General features: G+C 57.9%; 1 protein-coding gene and 1 long non-coding RNA gene across 3 annotated transcripts; one reads left to right on the forward strand and one right to left on the reverse strand.

The window, feature by feature from the left end:
* Positions 1–1,615: 1,615 nt before the first annotated feature.
* Positions 1,616–12,447, reverse strand: OPN4 (opsin 4). Of its 2 annotated transcripts, none has more exons than XM_036079311.1 (10): positions 12,319–12,447; positions 10,665–10,810; positions 9,259–9,392; positions 8,729–8,932; positions 7,953–8,124; positions 7,343–7,507; positions 6,321–6,428; positions 5,218–5,398; positions 3,618–3,761; positions 1,616–1,654 (listed from the first exon to the last, which is right to left on the reverse strand). In XM_036079311.1, exons 1-10 carry the CDS (start codon positions 12,445–12,447, stop codon positions 1,616–1,618), a joined length of 1,422 nt encoding a protein of 473 aa, XP_035935204.1. The 2 variants fall into 2 exon arrangements, with proteins under 2 accessions (XP_035935204.1, XP_035935203.1); XM_036079310.1 differs by having other exon boundaries at positions 9,259–9,401; positions 10,641–10,810.
* Positions 6,349–13,264, forward strand: LOC118527483 (uncharacterized). Its single transcript, XR_004913130.2, has 3 exons — positions 6,349–6,586; positions 6,800–6,984; positions 13,003–13,264. It is a non-coding gene; the product is annotated as an uncharacterized LOC118527483 (long non-coding RNA).
* Positions 13,265–21,904: the final 8,640 nt, after the last annotated feature.

The raw sequence follows: 21,904 nt of genomic DNA on the forward strand, positions 1-21,904 counted from the left end.
GGTGACTGGGCTGGCTGCTCTTTGGTCCTCCGAGAAGGCTCTAGCCTAAGCTGGGCCCTGAGGACTCAGTGCAGGCCTGGGTGTGAGTAATTTCCCAGTGGCCAGCACCCCACCTGATGCCCGGGCCCTGGCCCATACAACGTGCACGGTAGGAGTCCCCACAACACAGGGGCATTTGGTAACTTGCCCAAGTTCACAAAAATATCAAGTGGAAGAAGTCAAGGAGGGACCTGTATTCTTTCACCCACTGTACCACCTCTTCTACTATGTATCATACAGCCCAGTCTGTCCCTGCTGCTCGGGCCTGGCCCAGAAAGCCAGCCACTCATGGCCAGCACCCCACCCTCCCCCATACCAGCCCCTGCCCCACCCCCAGGCCCCATCCCATCCCTCCCCACCTCCAGTTTTACCCCCTTTCCTGGGAGTGGTCTGTCCTGCCAAGCTGGAGAGGACCCAGCAGCAAGTATGACCAGTGTGGGGAAAGAAAGGAGCCAATCCCACAGGGGTGCGGGGGGGTAGAGGCCCCGGGCTAGGCAGTACCTGGAGCTGCAGGCTCTCTCTCTGGACTCTGGCAACCACACTGCCTGATGCTGCCTCTGGGGAGAGGGAGGGGGAGTGGGAAGGATGCTCTTAAAGGGGAAGGCCGGCCTCCCTCCATCTGCCTCCCCTGGGAGACCAGAACCCAGCCAGAGAGCAGCTGGTCCCCACAGGCTGGGCACTAAGTGCTTCCTGATAACAGCTTATTGGGGAGTGGGGACGGGGGCAAGCCCCGTCTCTGTCCCTCATCCACCCTGCCCCTTGCAGTTTGAGATGGAGGCTTCAGGAGTGAGAGTTGCCAGATGGGGGACAGAGGGAGGGGAGAAAGAGAGGCTGCTGTGGGCATCAGAGGTCAGGCCCTGGGTCTCTCCCCCATCACCGCACCCCTAGGTAAAGACCATGCTTGTCCGAGGAGAACTTCTCTGCTTTTTATTTTCCTATACACTGTCAGAGACATACAGCCCCGGTATGAACTTAGACCACTGATTTGAGACAAACCCCAGGTGCAGAGTGTGCACGCATGTGCTTGGTGCATGCAAATATGTTCCTAGAGGAGAGTGCACTAGAGTGTGGGCCACGGCAGAAAGAGTACTCAGGAAGCAGGGACGGGGGAGAGAGGGGAACAACAGTCCCCGGAGCGTGAGGTCTGTGCTCGGCTTCCAACACGGGCTGCAGGGATGCCGCACTGGGCTGCCCGTGTCAGTGAAAGGCCCAGCCCGGGTGCAGAGGCAGCTCACAATTGGCCGGCGTGTCCCACGGAGCCGTCGCCATTGTCATTGCCTGGACAATCACAGCACACAGCATTTGAGGCGAGGCAGACGACTCCGGGAAGCAGGAGGGCCTGGGCTCCCACGCTTCAGGCTGAGCCTGGGGTACAGGCTGTTGAGATGAGAAGTGGGTGCAGAGCACTTGGCAGGGCAGGAGTTTTGTGGTGTGGGGCCATGAATCCAGCACAGCAGGGGTGACAGGGCCACTTCCAAAGCCTGCAGGCTCATGGGGGTAATCCTGGGCTGTGTGTATGAGGGGGAGGTGAAGGGGCTAGATGTGTCCCAGAAGAAAAGGGGAGCCCGTGGGCACCCTACATCCTGGGGTCCAGGCTGGGGAGCAGCCCCTTGGTCTGAAAGCAAACAGCACACATCTGCTTAGCCCAAGGAGTGTCCCCCAGGGAGCAGTCCCCCAATGACCCTCCATGTACAGGGTCACCGAGCAGTGAAGGGAGGTTGCCTGGAGGGGCCAGGTGGGGTCCTGGCTGGGGGATGGGCCTCCTCCGAGACCGCAGGCAATATGGCCTGGGGGATGGAGCCGGCCATGTCCAAGGCCACCAACAGGACGTCCCCCTGGGATATATCCTAGGCTCTCAGACTCCTGCAGTCAGGCAGGACTGAGCTCCCCTTGCCCCCACTTCCTCCACTCCTCCTGGGGCCCCAGCACCCCCCTCTCTCTGCTGCGTTCAACACCCCATTTCTCGCCTGTCCTACAACACCAGCTTCCTCCGGGTTTCTCCCTGCTGCCTCATCCTGTTCAACCTGTGCTTCCCCAGCCACTGCAGAGAGGCCCTACCCCACGAGGCTGACTGAGCCCACCGCAGGGCCCCTGCTCAGTCCTCCCTCCGAGGGCTCTCTCCTCCCCAGGCTCACAGCTGGACACCCCTCAGGTCAACACCTGATCGGGCCTCCGCACAGTTCCAACCACCTCCTGCCCTTCTCTTCTTATGTCCCCACCAGCTCCCAGAGTCCCTTGGCTGCTCCCGGGTCACAGAGCAACATTCTATTCCAGGACACACCAAGCACCCCCCCAGGACCCCCCTGCTGCATTCACACAGGGCGTTCCCTCCCCTGGACTGCTCAACATGACCCCCACCTTCCCCGGGGAGCCCTCAGGGACTTGCCTCTTCTTCCGGCACCCTGTGTGCTGATATCTCAATGGCAGGGCTTATCACATGTGTTAGGTGACTGCTGATGTGCTGTCCCTCTCTGCCCTATGCCACAGCCCAGCCCAGTATTCCCTCCAGGACGGGCACAGTCCCTTTCATCACGGCCCCCTCCCCAGCCCGGGGGGGCACTGCCCGTCTCTGTCCTGGCCTCTTTGGCCGTGCACAGTGCCCAGGCTCAGGGCTGGGGTGGGAGTCCTCCCTGGAGCTGGTGCATCCCGGGAGCGGTGCTCCCCGGGAGAGGCAGGGGCTCCACAGCTGGAGGGAGCAGCCCAGGTCTCCCCATCTCTGCGACACCCAAGGAATGTCCTGGAGGAAGGAAGGCAGGACATGGTCTTGGGCTCGCGGGGAAGCCCAAGAGAGCCCAGGAGCTGGGGGTGTTGTGCGGGTGTGAACGGAGGGGCTGGGTGGGGAGCTGTCAGCTGCAGGGGGAGGGGGATGGGTAGCCTCGGGGCCTGTGCACACGGCATTTCCAGCGTTCCAGAATATGGCCTTCTCTAATCGCCATCGACATTCCGTTCCATAGGCACTTGGGCTGACAGCTGGCCTTCTTTTAATAGCCACAAGTATTCTGGGTGACATCCTAATCCCAGGGCATTCACTGGGAGCACATACACGGCTCGCAACAACCCCCCCCAGGTACATCCAGCCTCCAATCACACAGAGAGGTACACACCGCCCACACTCGGTCACACGCAGCTTAGAGCAGACATGTTGGGGCACACTCAGTCCTGTGCCCTGTGGTGTCACAGTGACAGAGAACATGTGCAGGGCACATGGTCACACACAGGCACAAGCCATACTCCGCTGGCTCACTGCACACACGTCCTGTCCTGCTTGCACACACTTACTGTACGTTCATCACTGGAGAGCCACCACCGCTTGCCACGTATATGCATCGTCAGGGTCGCACAATCACACAGACTCTCGGATGCGGTCCAGACTCACTCAGGGCTGCCCACAGCATCATGGAGTCACAGAGACCCCCAGGCACCCCAAGCAGGCAGGGGACACCTGGGTGGGGAAGGAGTGACTCCCAGAGGGCGCTGGGCCTGCCCGCAAGAACAGCTCCCCTTTCCCGGCCACTCCCTGGGCTACTGGCCCCTTGTCCCCACCCCTGTATGGATTGGCAGGTGCCACACCCAGTCACCTTCCCAGGAGTCTCTGCTTCCTGCTCCTGCGGCCTGAGAGGGGCCTTGGCTTCCATGTCCTCCAGGCCCTGACTGCAGGGGAAGCGGCCGCTTACTTGCTGGGCAGCCCCCCACACAGCTGCTGCCTCTGTGTCCATCCAGCCCTGGGGAAGGGGGGAGAGGCACTGTGAGGTGAGAGGGACCCTCCAAAGTCCCCGCTCCTGCCCTCTTCCCTGGCCAAGACTGTCTCCATCCTCCACACACGTATTCACTGCAGTGAGGTCCGTGGTACTATAGGCTCGCTGGTCACCAAACCTCTGCAAACTGTGTGCCTGTGCTAGTGTGTGTGCTAGTGTGTGCGCGTGCGCGTGCGTGCTAGTGTGTCTGCACGCGCACGTGTGCTAGTGTGTCTGCACGCGCGCGTGTGCTAGTGTGTGCGCTATCGTGTGTGCGCGCGTGTGCGTGCTAGTGTGTGTGCGCGTGCGCGTGTGTGCACGCGCGTGTGCTAGTGTGTGTGCTAGTGTGTGCTAGTCGTGTGTGTGTGCTAGTGTGTGTGCTAGTGTGCGCGCGCACGTGTGTGCGTGTGTGTGTGCTAGTGTGTGCGCGCACGTGTGTGCTAGTGTGTGTGTGCGCTAGTGTGTGTGTGTGCGCGTGCGTGCACTGTGTGCCTTCTTAAGCGTGTGGGGTGGGTCTGTCTTCACGAGGGTCTAGGCCTCTGTTGACGGATGACATTCACTCCTTGATGTCGTTCACTACATGTGGTTCAGGGAAGGGACCTCTGATATCTCCTCCCTCAGCCCCCAGGGCTGGAAGCAGTGGGAAGAGGTCAGTGGAGATTCTTGGTGAGGCCCACGGTGGGCCCTGTAGTTACAATGATGGAGGAGCCCAGGTGTGGCTGGGGACGGGAGGCCACAGCACAGAGAGCTCTCCTGGGGGCATTAAGGGGCATCACAGCCCTGGGTCCCAAAGAGGGACTGGCAGGCTGGTAGCTCCCAGGGCTAACACCAACTGTGGGGTTAGCACCCACTCATGTGCACCCTAGCCAGTCTTGGATGTAGAGACAACTGTTTTCCCTTTTAGAGAAGAACATACAGGCTCAAAAGGGGTGAGTGACCTGCCCAAGCTCACACAGTGAGGATGTGGTAGAACTGAGCCTTGAACCCAGGTCCCCTGACTCCAGGGCCAATACTCCTTCCACTGTATCCTGTGGGCTCCTCAAGGCTCCCAGGAAGAGGGGGCTTAAGGCTAAGAACAAAGGGCCCCAAGCTAGCTCCGGCCTGTCTCTCGGGAGGCCCAGCTAGGGCCAGAAATGCCTGTCTTTTCGCGGCTCTAAGCTCCTGGAATACTGCCATCATGGAAGAGAGATGACCTGGCGTTGGAAGACGCATCAGTCCTGGCCCTGCTACTGGGTGACCTTGGGCCAACCCATTGCCTCTCTGGCCCCTGGGCCCCTGCCTGTCGGGGGGAATGGGGCAAGGGAAGGCCATGGGGCAGTCGTGAAGGGCTCTTCCTGCCAGCGTCCCGGGGTCCTGAGGGTCCCTGGGTCTCAGAGGCCTGAAGCTGGCCTGGTTGAGGAAAGGAGGGTGAGGTGCTAGCCTCGGGAGGCCATCGCATCCTTACCACCTCGCTCTCCGAGCCCAGGGACGCCTGGCGCCTCTGTCCAGAGATCCAGCTGAGGTCCGAGGCCTGGCTGCTCAGTGTGGAGGGGTGGGTGGAGCGGTAGCTGGTGTAGGGGCCACGGCGCTGGCCTGACACGCCCAGCAGCACCCGCAGGCAGGGCAGGTGCTGGGCAATGGCCATTCTGCAGGAACCGCACAGCTGGTTAGGGGGATGGACAGGCAGACACCGGGAGATGGGGGAGGATGGACAGACTGATATGAAGCTAATGGGAGTGGACAGAATGGGGAAATGGGTGGTTCAGACACTGGGGTTATGAGGACAGACAGATGATGGGGTGATGGGAATGGACAAAAAGACACTGGCAGTCATAGGAAGTGATGAGGAAGGACAGACAGATGCTGGGGTGAAAGAGACTGACAGGCCCATAGCCTTGGGGATGGACAGACAGACACTGGGGCCATGGGCACGGAGGGTAGCAGGTTCGGCGAGGGGCTTGGTCTCAGCTCTCAAGGGGCTGGCCCAAGCTGCGTCCCTTCCAGTGAGGACAGGGACACTCCCGAGCAGCCTCTGAGCCTGCAGCTGGCCTCAGCAGGGCGGCGAGTTACGGACACCACCAGGCAAAAGGAAGCACTGAGGGGCCCCTCGAGGGAGAGGCCAGCTGTGCTGGGAATCCATCAGCAGAGAGCGCTCTGGGCCAGAAGCACCCCCGGGCCTCCGCCAGGGCCCTTGAACCTCTCCCCACTGTGGTCTCCAGGACATTGCTGTCCGGGGGCTTCTTCTCTTTGTAGAGGGCATCACTGCTGATCGGCCATCCCAGCTGCCTTTTGGCCTTGGCTCCAAAAATGCCATAGGCAGGATTGGACACTGCCCAGGGAGCTCTGAAGTCCCTCCAAGCTGATCCCCGTGGGAAACTGGAGCAGTAGAGGGGGTCACACCAGCTCCAGACCCCACCCAGTGTCACTGGCTGCTCCCAGCTGCGGGAGGCCCCCACCCAATGCATATATACGAGAGATAGGAAAGATGGCCAGCCTCTGTCCCCATTCACAGCTTCTGACCCTCCGTGGCCCAGGGACGTGGGGCTGGGTCCTGGAGGAGGGCCGCACCTGTACTTGGGGTGGGTGATGGCGTAAATGATGGGGTTGTGGATGGCAGAGGCCTTGGCGATGACAGCAGGCACGGTGTTCATGTAGGGTGTCAGGACATGCGCGTACCTAGGACGGAGAAGCTGTGGTCCCCCCGCCAGCCAGCCCTCCCAGAGACTCCACGGCCCACCTGCCCTCTCAGGAAGCTTCTTCCTCTGGGCCAGGCCCTGCAGCCCAAACCAGCACAGCCAAGAGGGACTGCGATGCCGGGAGAATTCTGACCTGAGGTGAGAGGAAACCTGGGGGGCTGCTGAGGGACGGTTGCTGAGGGGAAGAGGAGCCAGGTTGGGGGGTTCAGCCAGGTCCCATGATAGCTTGGAGCCTGTGCTGTTGGGAGGAAACGCTCCCCACCCCCAGGGCCTCTGGGCCTCTGGGCCTCTGGCCAGTTCCTCCCCCACCGCACACAACCCTGAGACCCGCTTCTCCCCTGGCTCTCTTAGAGTGACTCACAAGACAGCCTTAGCCAGCACCAGGCCCTTCCGGCACAAGGAGGTCTCGGACCCAGACACCCCCCAGGATGAAAAACTCTCACTGTCTCAAAGTGCTTCTGAAGTCTGGCCTATGTCCTCGCTGCTGCAGACATCAAGTGCCCAGACTCGAGCCACGAAGGGCTGGCAGGCAGGAGGTGAGCGGCACCCCAGGCCATGTGCCCACAGCCCAGGTGAAGAGAGAGCCGGAACCTCAGGGAGCGTCTTGTGTTCCTGCAGGATCTGGCAGGACCTGGGAGCCCCTGCAGGCCCTCAGGCCAAACCCAGAGCCCCCGCAGCATGGGTCCCAGTGCCTCCAGGAAGTGGCAGGGCCATCTCCCGCAGGTGAACCTCGCTGCCGCCGCAGGGAAAATGAATGACTGGCTGTGAGGCTGGGCTTTGAGTGTAAGAATGGCTGGCTCCGGCTTGGGCTGGGGAGGGAGAGGCCGCTGCAGGGTCCCCTTCCCTCCTCCCACCCCCTCCAGCCCCTGTCCTGGCCCCTTGGGCACTGCTCACCCAGCAAAGGCCGTCAGGGCCACAGCGGAGTAGGGGGCCCAGGAGAGCACGAAGAGAAGGATGACCAGCAGCTCAATCTTGGCCATTTTCCACTCTCTCTGTAGCCGCTGCCGTTGTCGGGGGGACCTAACACCGCCCTCACAGGCCCTGAAAGTCTGGAGAGCCCTAGCACAGGCACAAAGTCCGAGTCTGACCCCGCTCTAGTGGCAATGAGGGCCACGGTCATGGCTGCCATCGGGGAGGCTCCCTGGACCTGGCCATTCTCTCCAGACTCCCAGAAAGTTCTCCGTTACATCCAGCCTAAGCTGTCTCCCTGTGGTTCTGCCTGTGGCGTCTTCTCACCCCGTGGACCTCCTGATCAAGCCAAAGGCCCCCTCCTCAGAAGCCCCTGTCTCCTGAGACTTCTCTAGGCACCCAGGTTGTGCTGGTCTCTGGGCACCTCACCCCCTAAGCACATGGGCTCAGCTTGTCTTTGCCCATGTGGAGCTGGGAAGGAATGTCCTGGGGAGGGGGAGGGTGCAGTGTGAGGCTGGGGGCTGGGTAGGGGCAGCCCTGGCAAAAGCGTGTGGCCACCCTCCCATCGAGCCCCTCCTCCACGCCCAGCTCTTACTGGCCTGTCTCCCGGATGGCCCTGAAGATGAAGATGTAGCAGTAGATGATGACCAGCAGGGGGAGGAAGAACACGAAGCAGAAGAGCAGCATGGTGTAGGCTCGGACCGAAGGTGTGAAGCTCATGTAGTCCCAGGAGCAGGAGGTCAGCAGCCCCTCGGGTACATAGGCGCCTAGGAGCCAGGAATAGGTGCTCAGCCTTCGGCCCAGCATGCTTCAGGCTCCTCATCCAGCAGGGGCTTTAGCTGTGGGGCCCGGGCTCCCTGAACACTGGTCCCCACTCCAGCCCTGCCCAGTGCAGTGAGGAAGCCAGGGCATGTGGAGGGAAGCTTTCCCAGCTAGTTCTAGCAGGCAAAGCCCACTGCTGCCCATTTTTACCAGGTTGGAACAGAGACCTCACCATAGCTCCAGGGTATTATCCTCCAGATTTTGGCCAGGTTTTTGGTCCTGCCACAGAAAGGACCTTGCTGCTAACTCTCCTACTTGCTCAAGCCTACACCCCAAGGCCTGCCTGTATGATGCTAAAACTCAGCATCAGATGTGCCTGTCACTTACTGCCGCCCAACCGTGGGAGCCCAGGTCATCCTCTGGTTGCTGGTGGTTCTACCTCAGTTTCCCCTGCTGCTAGTCATGCCCCCTGAATATCCATCTGCCTTGAGGCTCAAGAATTCCCTTGGCCCCTCCTGCCAGCTGGCCAACCCAAGTCTACCTACCTGCCCCTTGAACATGCCCCACCCAGCTTATCGTCCTCTCTCCCAATTCCCCCAGTCCACTTACTCCAGCCAAAGAAGGGTGGCAGACTCCAGGCCAGGGCATAGAGCCAGACGCCCACCAGGACAAGCGCTGCCCGCCTCTTGGACACCACCCCGATGGTGGCCAGTGGGTGCATGATCACCAGGTAGCGGTCCAGAGCGATGGCCGTTAGGGTAATCATGGAGGTGATGCCGAAGACAGCCCCACAGAAGGCATAGAACTCACAGCCTGTGGGCACAGCTCCCCAACCTCAGACCACGGCAGGAGCCCATGAGTTACCCCAGAGGAGGGGGGTCTGGGGGTGGTACATACTCAGCTCCTGCCTTCACCTCTCCAGAAAAGCATCCCTGAGCCCCTCTCCACCCTGGCTACTTGCCACATCTGGCCGAGAAGCTGAATCTTCCCTCTTGCTCACTCATGGGATCGAGCACGGCCACCCACTCTCTGCCCAGGAAGAGCCAGTCATCTCCTCGTTCAAGGCCAGCCTCCACTGTGGGCATCCCCTGCCACAACCCTCCTCCTCCCTCCAGCAGAAGGGAACCCCGAATGTCTACCTGCCTCCCCAAAGAGCCACCGCTTATAGAGGCTGCTGGCGAAGAAGACGGGGGCCTGGGTGAAGGACATGAAAAAGTCGCTGACTGCGAGGTTGATAATGAACATGTTGGAGGGTGTCCTGAGGCCTCTGGTCCTGTGAAGGGTCGGAAACTGTCAGGAGGTGCTTCTGCTCTGGAGCTTCCCTGAGCTAGGAGCACACGTGCACACACGCACACACACGGGCACAAGCCACAGGGCCACCGCCCATCCTGCTGCTGCCCAACAAGCACCAGCCAGACAGCTCTAGAGCCTGACAGTGTGGGCTGAGAAGTGAGGCCCCCTCCAGGCAGCAGCTCTTGCCTCAGATGGGGAGCAGTACTGCCCCCAGAGTGCTGTGCAGCCCTGCCGAAGCTGGCTTTAAGACACGTCTGTTTCTTCCTCTCGCCTTCTGGATCCCCTCTGCGTGATCCGCACTCTCTCCTTGGACACACCCCTCATTCGTCTGAACCCCTCCAGGCCAATTCTCCCCAGTGGCTCCTCCTACATGCTCAGGCTCAGATGTGCCTTCCCAAGAGCTCCTCTACCTCCTTCTCCCCCAGGCACCCCTCCTTGTACCCCTTCTTCCAGTATCTCTGCAGTCTTCACACTTGGCGTTGGCCCAGGGCAGAGGGACAGACAGGTGTGCCCCACAGGCCAGGCACTTTCACAAACGCCTCTCCCGTAATCATCCATCTTTGCATCTAGCCCTCCCTCTTTTCCAGATGAGAATCCTGAGGCTCCCACCCTCGAGGTGGCTTGCTCCAGATAACAAGACTCAGTAAGTGGCATGGCCAGGATTCAAACGCTTATTGGATGGGCACTGCACAGACATGAACTTGTGTAATCATACATTGACTCCATGAAGTAAACCACAACTCCATTTTGCAGACAAGAAAAATGGACCCACAGGGACACCTGGGTGGCTCAGTCGGTTAAACGTCTGCCTTCAACTCAGGTCATGATCCCAGGGTCCTGGGATCAAGCCCCGCATCGGGCTCCCTGCTCAGCGGGAAGCCTGCTTCTCCCTCTCCCACTCCCCCTGCTTGTGTTCCCTCTCTCGCTGTGTCTCTGTCGTAAATAAATAAAATCTTTAAAAAAAAAAAAAAAAGAATGGGCAGAGGCATGTGAGTCGTAGAGAAATTTATCCTACACAGAAGGTGTGCCCGGGGCCCAATTGGCATGTGCCACTCAAGCTGCCCTGGACTATTTTTTGGCCCCTTCCCTAAGCTAGAAGATGGAGACCTGTCCTGAGACCACCACGGGCTTGGCAGTGGCGTCCCCACCCAGGCTCAACAGTGCCCTGCAGAGCTGGAGACAGCCTTCCTGCCCTGTCTCTGCATGACTGGCTGCCCTCGGTGCCCATGCCCTAGTCCCGCCAACCAGGCACCTGCAGAAGGTATAGATGACCATCAGATTGCCCAGCATCCCCGTGAGCCCCACCAGCAGGATCACTGTGCCCAGGATGTAGTGGGCATGGTCCGGAACATCCACCGTTGGGAAGGGGACCCAGGCAGCAGCCCGAGCCGCGGCTGCCTGTGGAGAGACAGAGAAACATGAGCATCACGTTATCCTATCATCTGGAATAACCCTGAGAAGAGAGGGTTAAGGTTCCTGGTAGACCAGTAGGGAAACTGAGGCTCAGAGTGGCACAGCCACTTGCCCACACTGCAAGGCAGTAGCTGAACCAGAGGGGAAACGCAGATCTCTCTAAAGTCAAGCCTGAGCTCCTGCATTGTGGCACAGAGGCATGAGGCTTCTAGAATCACCTGTTCGAGGCTGAACGGACAGACAGACACATGACAAGGAGTGACATGGCTGGAGTGAGTCTACCTTTCCTTGGGGAGAAGGCAGATCCATCCCCTCAGTGCTTCCTCTCCATGGCATGGGCCCTGACCGAAGCGCTCGAGGCGCTTAGCAATGGTCTTCCAGGCCCCACAGACTCTGGGGTGGCGGAGCTGGGTGGAGCCCCTCTCCTCAGGAACCCCAGCCCCTCCCCAGCCTCAAAGAAGAGGTTGTATCCCCTCACAGTATAAATGGGGAGCGTTGACCTTGATACCTGGCATGAGACAGAGGACAAGAATTCCCCTTTAAAAAGAAAGCTTAGGGGGCACCTGGCTGGCGACTCTCGATCTCGGGGTCGCAAGTTTGAGCCCCACACTGGTTGTAGAGATTACTTAAATAAAAAAAATAAACTTAGGGGCACCTGGGTGGCTGAGTCAGTTAAACGTCCGACTCTTGATTTTGGTTCAGGTCATGATCTCAGGTTCGTGGGGTTGAGCCCCGAGTCAGGCTCGTGCTCAGCATGGAGTCTGCTTGAGATTCTCTTTCCCTCTCTGTCTGCCCCTCCCCCCTCTCTCTAATAAATAAATAAATCTTAAATAAATAAACTTAAAAAAGAAAAAAGAAAGCTTAGGTCCCCCAAAGTCACTTCAGGGAGGTTATGACCCCATGAGGCCAGCACAAGGGGCCTCAAAGAACCCTCTGGCCCCGCTCCTTTCCTGGGAAGGAGGGCAATTTAGTCTCTGTCTTGCCTCCTATAGCTATGGAGGCTTCCCGTCCTATCCAGGATGTAGGCCAGCATCCCAGGGTCTTTAGGGTACCCTCAGTTCTCCCCAGTTAATAGTGGGTTCGGTGGGGTATGACTCTGGGGCCCTGGCCAGAATGATAGGCAGCAGAAAGCACCCACCACTTCACTCTGGTCTGGACAATCCAGAGGCCTCTGGTATGCCTTCCTCTCTGGAAGGCTCTGTGGGGTATCCAACCACCCTCAGAAAGGAATGGATGCAGCCAAGGGCAGGTCTGGGCCATTGCAGCCCCTTGCCCTTTAGGGCTGGCCTTTCTGTTCCTTGGATGCTCTCCATGGGGAAGGACATTGCCCACACTCTCCTCTATTGGCCTCTTTGTGCAGGATAGGCCCAGAGAGGTCCGGTAACATACCCAAGGTCCCACAGAGGAGCTCAGACCTCTTCTATCTCGCTGTCATGGAGGCCAGGGTGGGGGAGGGAAGGCTCTGTGTGTGCACATGCGGGCCCCAGGCTTACCGTGGGACTGCTGGGCAGAGCTTGGCCCACGCTGGACGTGCTGCTCCAGGAGCTGTCCCACCTGCTGGGTGCGGCTGGGGTGGCCACAGAGCTGGGCTCCTGGGCTCCGGGCCCCGAAGGAGGGTTCATCCTGAGGTTGGGTAGTCCTTTCTCGAGCCCACCGAGAAGTCCAGGACACAGGGAGCTCAGGATATTAGCAGTGCCCGGCCTCCCAACCTTCCTCCGTCCTCAGCACCCCTGCCTGGTCTGCCGGCCGCCTGTTCCTGCGTCCTGCGTGGTCCTAGCCTGGAGCTACTCTCGGAGCTGATGACTGCTGTGTCCAGTGAAGCACAAAGGAACGAATGTCACAGCTATGGCAACTCACAGCCACGGGGTCTGTCCCCACCTTTAAGTAGCAGAGCTGGGAGCGCACATGCCCAGTTGCTCAGTACTGCGGGTTCCCTCAGATAGAGGTCCCTGGGTGTCTGTCCACAGAAGGTCTGATGATGGTGGCATACATGTGTGAAAGTGTGTGTGTGTGTGTGTGTGTGTGTGTGTGTGTGCATGAGTATGAGAGCGTGTGTCAGTGTGAATGTGTGTGTGTGTATTTCAGGGGAGACTGCCGTGCTTGGGCTCCTAGACATTGGGCAGAAGGCTTTGTCCTCCCCTCTGACAAGGCTCTCTTTCTCCCCCGAGCTCATCAAGAACAGCCTCTCCTGCCATCAGTAACCCCCACGGCTGTCCAGGGGGCAGCTTCACCCTCTCCACGGGGCACCTGGCCCTCAGTTCAGCCTGCACGAGCTCATCCCATCTTCACAGCCACCGCCACAGAGCCAAGGCTGGTCACCCATTGCACAGATGAAGAAGCTAAGAGGATGTGCCGTGATATTACACAATCAGGGTGAGGTCAGATCACAAGGCATTTTTTTGTTTGTTGCCTTTTGATAATAAACGTTTTTTATTGAAGTATAAAGATTTTTATTTCTTTTTAAGATTTTATTTATTTATTTGAGACAGAGATAGTGAGAGAGAGTACACGAGCAGGAGGAGAGGGAGAAGCAGACTCCCCGCCGAGCAAGGAGCCCGATGGGGGGCTCGATCCCAGGACCCTGGGACCATGACCTGAGCCGAAGGCAGCTGCTTAACCAACTGAGCCACCCAGGCGCCCTGAAGTATAAAGATTAAAAAAAAAGAAAACCACTAAATGCAAAGCTAGAACTCAGGCCTGGCTGAGATGAGTGAATGTCAGAGGTGGGGGGGCCCCCAGGCCTGCACCTCCCTCCACTCTTGGAAGAGGCAGCAGGAGGGAAGAGCCCCAGAGCTGGAGGGAAGGCAGCTGAGCAGTCTTCGCAGGGGGCCCACTCGGCTTCCAGAACGTCCTACTCGGGAGCATGTCCTAAGACACGGTGCAGAGATTGGTGGAGCCCTGGAGTGGAGACATATACCAACTCTTGCCCCAGGACAGGCCCCAGTCTTTACAAACAGTTCTCCTTGAGCCCCAGATTTGGGCCAGGGGGTGGGAGCACCCACACTTGGAGAGAGAAACTGCACCTCCCAACAGGCGCCAACTCGTGGCTCAGACACACTTCCTCCTGACACCTTCCGTTTCAGGTCTTAGCTCACAGAGGCTCACCTTGGGTGCTGGCTGAGGCTGGACCCTGGCTTTGTTTCTTCCTGTAACGCCCGGTGTGGACTTACCAACCGCTGGCTTTTGAATATGAGGCTTTCCCTGCTGATCTGAGCTGGGAGCAGCTCTGAGCTGACACAAAGTCCCATTCAATGTCCTCTTCTCACTCTCCAACCTGATAACTAGGAGAGAAGCAGGTGAGGTGGCTAGCACCAGGAGCTCTCCGGAGGGTTTGTTGGGCGGGGGGCCGAGAAGGGGCCACGCCCAGGGTACAACGGGCCTCAGAGCCACTCCTAAAGGCCCAAGGAACTGAATCCCTTTATATTGTCCTTCTCCGTGGCTGACATACAGCCACCCTTGGAAATGATGCTGAGATGTCCCGTCACCTCCTCCTGTGCTGTGACCCTTCGGGGGAGGGCCCACCACGACCGTCGCGCTCCACACCTCTGCGCCCAACTTCTGCTCTGCTGGGAGCCTGCAGTCCAGGCTGAGTCAGGAGAGATACACGGGCAGCCTCAGCCTCCAAGGACACAGCGTTTAACTGTCCCCTGTGGGCGCACCACTGCTCCAGCTGTCCTAGTTATAAGTCACAGGTCCGAGGTGGGGGAGCCCTTGGCCTTCCGTCACTCTCCTCAGACTTCGCAGGTGCCCAGCTGCATTCCCACCTCTGAGCCCCTCTTCTGCTCTCCACTCTGCCCGTCAGGTCTCTCTCCAGGCCTGGCTCAGAGCGGGGCCCAACCTCTCCATGTGCTTCCTGGCCTCCCTATCAACAGTCTCAGGGGCCCCGCTCCACCCAGGAATCAGCACAGGGACAAACAGGGAAGGGGGCCTCCAACCCCTCACGGTTCCCATCCTGGCTAGTGACCAATCCCCTTGGAGGCAGGCCTGGCATCTCTTCTTCTCCCAGTCCAGGAGCTGAGGGCAGGCGGATGTTCAAGGCCAGCCTCTGGCTCTGGGGGCTTCGGTGGCCCCAGGCCCCCCGAGCTGATAACAAGCTGCCATCCCCGCACAAGGCTCCTCTCTTCATACCTCCCCCTTTCTCTTGCCCCCTCCTTACGGCCCATTCTTCACACTGCAGCCCTAAAGGCATTGGGAAACACGTAGTCAGATAACCCCATGCTTAACCCTTTGGCGGCTTCCATTGCTCTTGAGACATGGACAGAGGCCCAGTTTGGCGAGGAGGTAAAGGAAAGTAACACAATGTCCCCCAGTACAGGGGAATAAGAAGTAGATTTTGTTGGGGAAGCTAAACTACCAACGGTCAGCAAGAAGGGGCCTGCTATCCCCCACCACCTCGATGTATGTGCATGCGGACCAGGCTGCCATCACCCCACTAATGCCCCTTTTAGATGCATGCGCCAGACCAGCCCTGTTTTCAGAAAGGAGCGGCCAAGCTCAGGTGCCAGGCAGTCTGGGTGTGGCTGCCTGCTGAGCAGGGAAGTTTCTGAGGAGGTCAGCTGCCGGCACCTGAAGACCCTCCTGGGAGCTGAATTCAGGCCATGGGGAAAGGGGAGTTGATCACATGGGGAGTTGAGTTCAGGTGCAGACCCTCTTGGGGGGCGAGGAGGGGCCAGCTTTGCGCGTGAGCTTCTGGGCTCACTCACCAGGGAGTCCTCACTGTGCTCCAGCCAGGCTGGCTTCCTCTCGGTCCGCAGAACACACCCAGTCCCTCTGTCACCCAGCTTCTGCTCATGCATAGCTCCTGAAACCTTCCTGCGCCCCTTCTCCGGGTCTCAGCTCAAACGCCACCTCATCAAGGTGTCAACGAAGCCGTCCTGAGGACCCAGCTATTCACAGCCTCCTGTCCATCCTGTGGAGTACTCACTAGTAGTGTCATTTATAGTGATCATCATCTGATTGTGTCCTCTCCCTCCCTGGATCACAAATAGGTCTGTGTGTTTCTGTGTGTTTCATCTTTGTGGCCGGAGTCACGTGCCTGCACGTCGTTTCAGGAAAATAAAAATCTCCTCGGTCCTTGCTTCTCAAGGTGTTGTCCAGGTAACAGGGGCTAGAAGCTGCTCTGAGGGGGGACGATGAGGCAGCCCAGGGATTGGTAAGAGCAGGACACGTTGCCAAGTCCGAGGCTGGAAGGGCGGTAGGAGGAAGGTGGGTCCTGGGAGTCCAGGGGCTAGAGCTGCCCGGCAGGCTGCTACAGAGAGAGGGTGCTCACAGCGCGGAGCTGGAGCCTTGGTGGGGACACGGCTGCTGGCAGAGATGCCGCGGTGAGCCGAGTGTGGGCGTGAACTGCCGCTCTCTCCTCTCTGGTCTCCTGTCTTCTGCACCTCCCTCCCAATGGCCAAAGCTGCCTGGAAGCCAGAGGTAGGAGGGGTTGAGAGACAAAGAGCAGAGTAGGGAAGGGCAATGGTGCACACAGGTTATCATCCCTCTGCCCCGCCCCCAACCTGCCACCGTAGCCAGTAGACGGTGTGGGTCCCCCTCAACCCCCCAGCCAGCAGGTCAGCCCTCCCAGTTCACCTGCAGGTGCCCTAGCTCCTTGATTTTTTTGTGACCCCTCCCCAGAGGCTGCTTGTAGAGGGTGGCCTGAGCCTTGGGTGGGTAGTGGTGGCAGCTGTCTGCCTGGCCAGCCTCTGGGTTCCCCTGGACCAGCCCGGGGCCACCCTTCTCTTCAGCATGGCCTAGGAGTCTATGGGCAATCCCACCCACTCCCCCTCCACATACACAGCCTCCGTGCAGGAGAGCTGAAGGGGCTGAGTGTGCACTCTGGTACCCGGAGCCCTCGCCTACACTGCACTGCCTGCCCCTCGCCCCTCACTGGCCTGGCTGCAGGTGGGGAGAGCTTTCCAGGCCCCTCACCCTCAGGGGAGTTCTCGGGACAGAGGAAGCAGGAGGCCTGAGAGCTGCCCCGGGGCGGCAGAGAGGGCCTGGGTGTCTGCACAGCCCAGGGGCCAGGGAGGCAGGGCTATGGTGTTTTATGTTAGAGCAGGCAGCACTCAGGCACAAGCCAACACACCCCACACTTGTTGGGGGACTAGAATCAACCAGGGTCACTGATACCATCCACAGGGCCCTGATGCCAACTTCACTTACTTCTGAGCCCCAGAATTCCTAGAGAAGTCCTGAAAGCTCTTGTAAGAAAAGCTGATAGAGGGGCGCCTGGGTGGCTCAGTCGGTTGGGAGTCTGCCTTCGGCTCAGGTCATGATCCCAGGGTCCTGGGATCGAGCCCCGTGTCAGGCTCCTTGCTCAGCAGGGAGCCTGCTTCTCCCTCGGCCCGCTGCTTCCCCTGCTTGTGCTTGGTCTCTCTGACAAATAAATTTTAAAAATCTAAAAAAAAAAAAAAAGCTAATAGAAAAGCCAGGAGGACAGGCCCGTGGCCCCTGTGTTTCTGTCTTTCTGGCCACAGCACCAGGGTCCGGGGAAGCTGGTGTCTGTGACCTGGCCTAGTGGGCAGCGCTGTAATGCCTCTCCCATGCCGTTCCCATCCTCTTCACTGCTAGGGATCACTTTCCTCATCCTGGGGCTGGTAAGGGCTATCTGGTTACCCGGAGACTCCTGGGAAACTCCCAGAAGCTATTGTCAAGGGAATATTAAATGTCTGAATGAGCATATTCCTGTAGGCACCCAGCCAGCCGCTCACCTGGGCCCCCCTCACCTGCAATCTGCTGGGTTCCAGGCAAACCCTGTCAGGATAGGGCCCTCTGTCCCATGGCCTGGGGTGGGGTGGGGGGCATAAACTCAGAAATTCAGAAAATCTTGCTCTTCTACTGTCTTCTGCCAGAGAGCAGCAGATACAGCTCTGCCCTTCTACCTGCTCTGAGTGCCATCCACGCCCCCCCTCCACCCAGTGTAGGCCTGCCCCTTGGGAGCCAGCCAAGTAGCCCTGTGGTCCTGCTAATGTCCCCAGAGGCATCCAAGGGTCCTTCTGGTCCCTGTGGCCCACCTCTCTGTGGCTCCTCCCACCCTTACTCCCCATTCTGGGGTGTTCCCACTGAGCTGCCTCCTGTGCACCCTATAATAGCCAAAAGGGAGACTAGCCGGGGTACAGTCGTGGGACAGAGTTTACACAGCACTTGGGGCCCTTTCCTGTCCCCACAGGAGTACCTATGGTGGCACCTGGGTTTGCTACCTTCCGATGCCCACATTCCTGGCCTGGGGCCCTGACCCAGGGCCTTCAGAGGTGTTTCCTTTGGCCATCCTGCCTGGTCCGTGTGTGTCATTTCAGTGAGTCCAGTCTGGGGGCTCCAACTTCATACCCATCCAAGGACCATGCATTTATTAAACAACTACAGTGTGCTCTGCCCTGGGTTAGCATCAGTTAGAGTGGCTGCCCTGGGCACCCTAGCTGTGTTATCAGAAGGGGAACGACACAGTCTCACACACACACACACACACACACACACACACACACACACACACACACACACTGTCAGCCCCAGAACCTAGCTTCTTCCTCCCCTTAGCTGGAAGCTTCTGTCAAGGGGAGTCAGGGCTGGTTAACAAGTGCAAGAGAGGAATAGGGAAACAGAAAGTCAAGGAAAATATGAGTAAGACCAAAAGAACAAACTTTTTAAAAAGATTTTATTTGTTTATGTATTTATTTAGAGAGAAAGAGCACGCACAAGCAGTGGGAGAGGCAGAGGGAGAGAGAGAGAGAATCCCAAGCAGACTCTGTTCCAAGCTCAGAGCCCGACACAGAGCTCGATCCCATGACCCCGAGATCATGACCTGAGCCAAAATCAAGAGTTGGATGCTCAACCGACTGAGCCACCCCGGCGCCCCAAGAACAAACTTTTAACTTGAAAACTGATTACACACCCTAGAAAGGCATGTACCTTGGGCACGCCCAGCAGCCCGTGGAAAGCAAGAACTTGCTACCGGATTTCAACCACGAGACTGATTCCCTAGAGCCTTTGACATTTCCTAGGGGCGCATGGAACACCCTACCTGGCGCACACAGAGAGTGGCTTGAACCACCTTGGGACTATATACTTTTTTGACCTTTTGGTAACATGCTGGAATAGCAGGAGAAATAATTTTCTTCCTCATGGTGTTTTCACTGATCTTAACCAAGATCCTGAGCTCTTCCCTACAAACTGGAGCATTTGTCTGAGGGGAACAGGAAGGGAGGAAATCATCCGCTTTGATTTCTAACAGCCCAGAGCAATTTCTGACTGCTCGTAGGGGACAAGGATGTGGCAGGATGGAAATCTAGACGAACCACAGAGATGTGCTTCATGAAGAACAATTCTAGCATGTGACGCATGTCTGGGTTCCTTCTCAGTGAGTAAAGTACCCCATAAGCCCTCAGATTTCTGAGCATTGCATGAGTGGACCTGGAAGATTTCTGAATGCAATCCCTGAACTTGAATTGGCTTTGTCTTTCGATGTGACTGTGGACCTGTTACCTTTGCAGGGGGATTCTCAAAGCTGTAAACATTATTATAAATATTATAAATTCCCTCTCATGCGTGCCCAGCAGGTCAGGTGACCTCCGCTGACCTTCCAGCTTTACCCCTATCTGCTTTTAGGAACTGGAAGTGACAAGGATCTATGATCTCTGAGACTCCGTTTCCTCCTCCATTGAATGGGGGTGTTAACACCTGCGTTATTCATGAGAAAGTGTGTAGAGTGCCCTAGGCTGCCTCACCCACAGTCAGGGCCCCAAGCTCACCAGGGCTGCCGAAGCAGGAGAGGGCGAGTCCTGGCTTCACTCCGGGCAGCACAAATGCCCACCCCACCCCACAAGGACACTGGGGTCAGCCAGGACTGTGCCACCCTGTGGAGCTCTGTGACCTCGGCTGGCTCCATCTTGCCCCCTGAGTCTCCTTCCTTATCTATAGAATGGAGATAGCGACGCTTCATTGGATGCAATGCTTTAATTGGACAAGAGAAATGAATCACCCACCTGGAACACAGCCGACTTCAGCAATGTGAGCCCCTAATCCTTTTACCTGGTTGCAGAGGGATTGAGATGGCTAAGGCAGGTCTTGTCAGGCTCACGGCCCACTCTGTGGCAGAACGGGCCCCTCCCGAAGCCCTCTGGGTCAGGGAGCAGAAGGACAGCAGGAGGCAAGGCAGGTGTGGGGACCACATCTCTTTTCCCAGAGAGGGGAAGTGAGCTCCTGGTGCGAGTGTGAGCTCCCTGCCCGAGACCAGCTAGCCCCACTGTATCCAGAGGTCCCAGCTTTTCCACCTGCAGGGAATATAGGGGTTGGCTATCGGCAGGGCAGTGGGTTGGGACAGGAGGTGCTCATTCTCTCTTCTCAGAAGACCAGCTAAGTCCAGGAATTGCTGGCAGTTTCAGGCAACCAAAGTCAGGGACTGTTGATGGTTGGCACCCTCTGCTTTCGGGGCTCTTCAGGGATCCCAGTCATCCCTCCCATCCTCCCTTCACACTTGGGCCAGCTGAGGCTCTGGACAGAGCTCCCCGTCAGCTCACAGTGGACCTCTGCAAGCCTCTGGGGCCTCTTTCCTCTTTCTTCTGGCCCACCACTCTGTCCCATGCCCTCACATCCAGCCCCCAAGGCACCCTAGAATCATCAGGGAGCTTAAAAAATTATATCACCTGGAGCCCACCCCCAGAGACTCTGATTCTGTTGGCCTGGGGTATATGGCCTAGGCACCGGGATTTTTATTTTGTATTTATTTATTTTAGAGATTTTATTTATTTATTTGAGAGAGAGAGATTGAGAATGAGCAGCAGGAGGGGCAAAGGGAGAGAGAGAAGACTCCCCGCGGAGCAGGGAGACCGACATGGGGCTCGGTCCCAGGACCCCAGAGATCATGACCTAAGCCGAATGCAGATGTTTAACCATCTGAGCTGCCCAGGCACCCCGGCACTGGGATTTTTAAAACACTGCCTAACACAAAGCCTTAGGCACCCGACCTACATCTTCATGCTAATGCCTTCCATACACATACCTGGACTCACAGGGGAGCCCTGTCCCCCCACCCACCATTCACTCGCATCCCCTCAGCTCCGGTTCTGTCTGCTCTGCACGGCGCAGCACCTTTGCAGCCTGGGCCAGGAGCAGACTCTCCCAACTTTTCCCAATTCAGGCTCCAACCAGACCTGCCTGAGCGCCTGTAAAGTGGGGCAAGGGCTGTGATGAGAGGTCCAGTACCTGGTGCCCAGGGGCAGAGGGGCACACGAGAGGAGCCCCTCTGGCAAGGGCTGTGACGAGCAGAGCTGCGAACTCTGGAAGCCAGGCAGAAGAGGCAGGGTTCTTACCTGGGGTCTGCAGGTAGACTTCAGGGCATCCGTGAACTTGGGTGAGAAAAAAATGATATTGTTTGCACGAATCTCTAGCCGAAATTTAGCATTTTCCTTTATTATGAGTGTGGATAAAACCGCACAGTAGTATTGCCTGTGACTCTGTCCCCAGTGGAAATCACCATTACTTTTCTATGGCGGTAGGAATGCCGCACAATGGCACAATATTGGTTTTGCTCTTCGCTACTTCAAAATTACGGGCCCTGCATGCACCTGCCGCCAGATCGTGTTGATTCGTTAATGAAGAAGCATACATGTTACTCCATCACAAACTTATTTATTTAATATTTTAGTGATAATATTTCGCTGGGATCAGTTTCCTTCGTAATCCTGTGTATTTTATTTTATGCATTCATCTTATGCAACATTCCTGGGAAGGGCCCCATAGGCTGCACAAGACTCCAGAGGGGTCCCTGGCACAAAGGTTAAGAACTGTGGAGTAGAAGTTGAGGCAGGTGTTCAGAGATCAAGATGTGGAAACCACGATTGTGCGGGGCTGCAGGTGGCCTCCCCTGAGTACCCCACAGAGGCTGCCTGGAGGTCTTAGGAACTGGGAGACACCTGCCTGTGACAAGCCCCTGGATCCTTCAGGCCTGGTTGTTTAGCTTTGCCTGGGTTCCCCGAGGCAGCCAGAATCGGGCAAGAACTGCCTGGCCTCCAGGCCTCACCATCCATCCCAATCCCTGAACCCTGGCGCCCGGCCGTAAGTCCTGCCTTCCCCTTTCCTCAGATAAACTTTGATTCCTTC

This window comes from Halichoerus grypus, chromosome 7, assembly GCF_964656455.1.
Source record: "Halichoerus grypus chromosome 7, mHalGry1.hap1.1, whole genome shotgun sequence".
NCBI lineage: Eukaryota > Metazoa > Chordata > Mammalia > Carnivora > Phocidae > Halichoerus > Halichoerus grypus.

What these genes read in the sequence shown, in the direction of transcription:
- OPN4 (XM_036079310.1), bottom strand. Translation starts at nt 12,447, where the DNA reads ATGAACCCTCCTTCGGGGCCCGGAGCCCAGGAGCCCAGCTCTGTGGCC. An exon ending in GTGGCTCTTTGGGGAGGCAG is followed by an intron (nt 8,933 to 9,258) that starts GTAGACATTCGG and finishes CTGTGCCCACAG; the next exon opens with GCTGTGAGTTCTATGCCTTC. An exon ending in ATCACCCACCCCAAGTACAG is followed by an intron (nt 5,399 to 6,320) that starts GTGCGGCCCTCC and finishes CGGTTCCTGCAG; the next exon opens with AATGGCCATTGCCCAGCACC.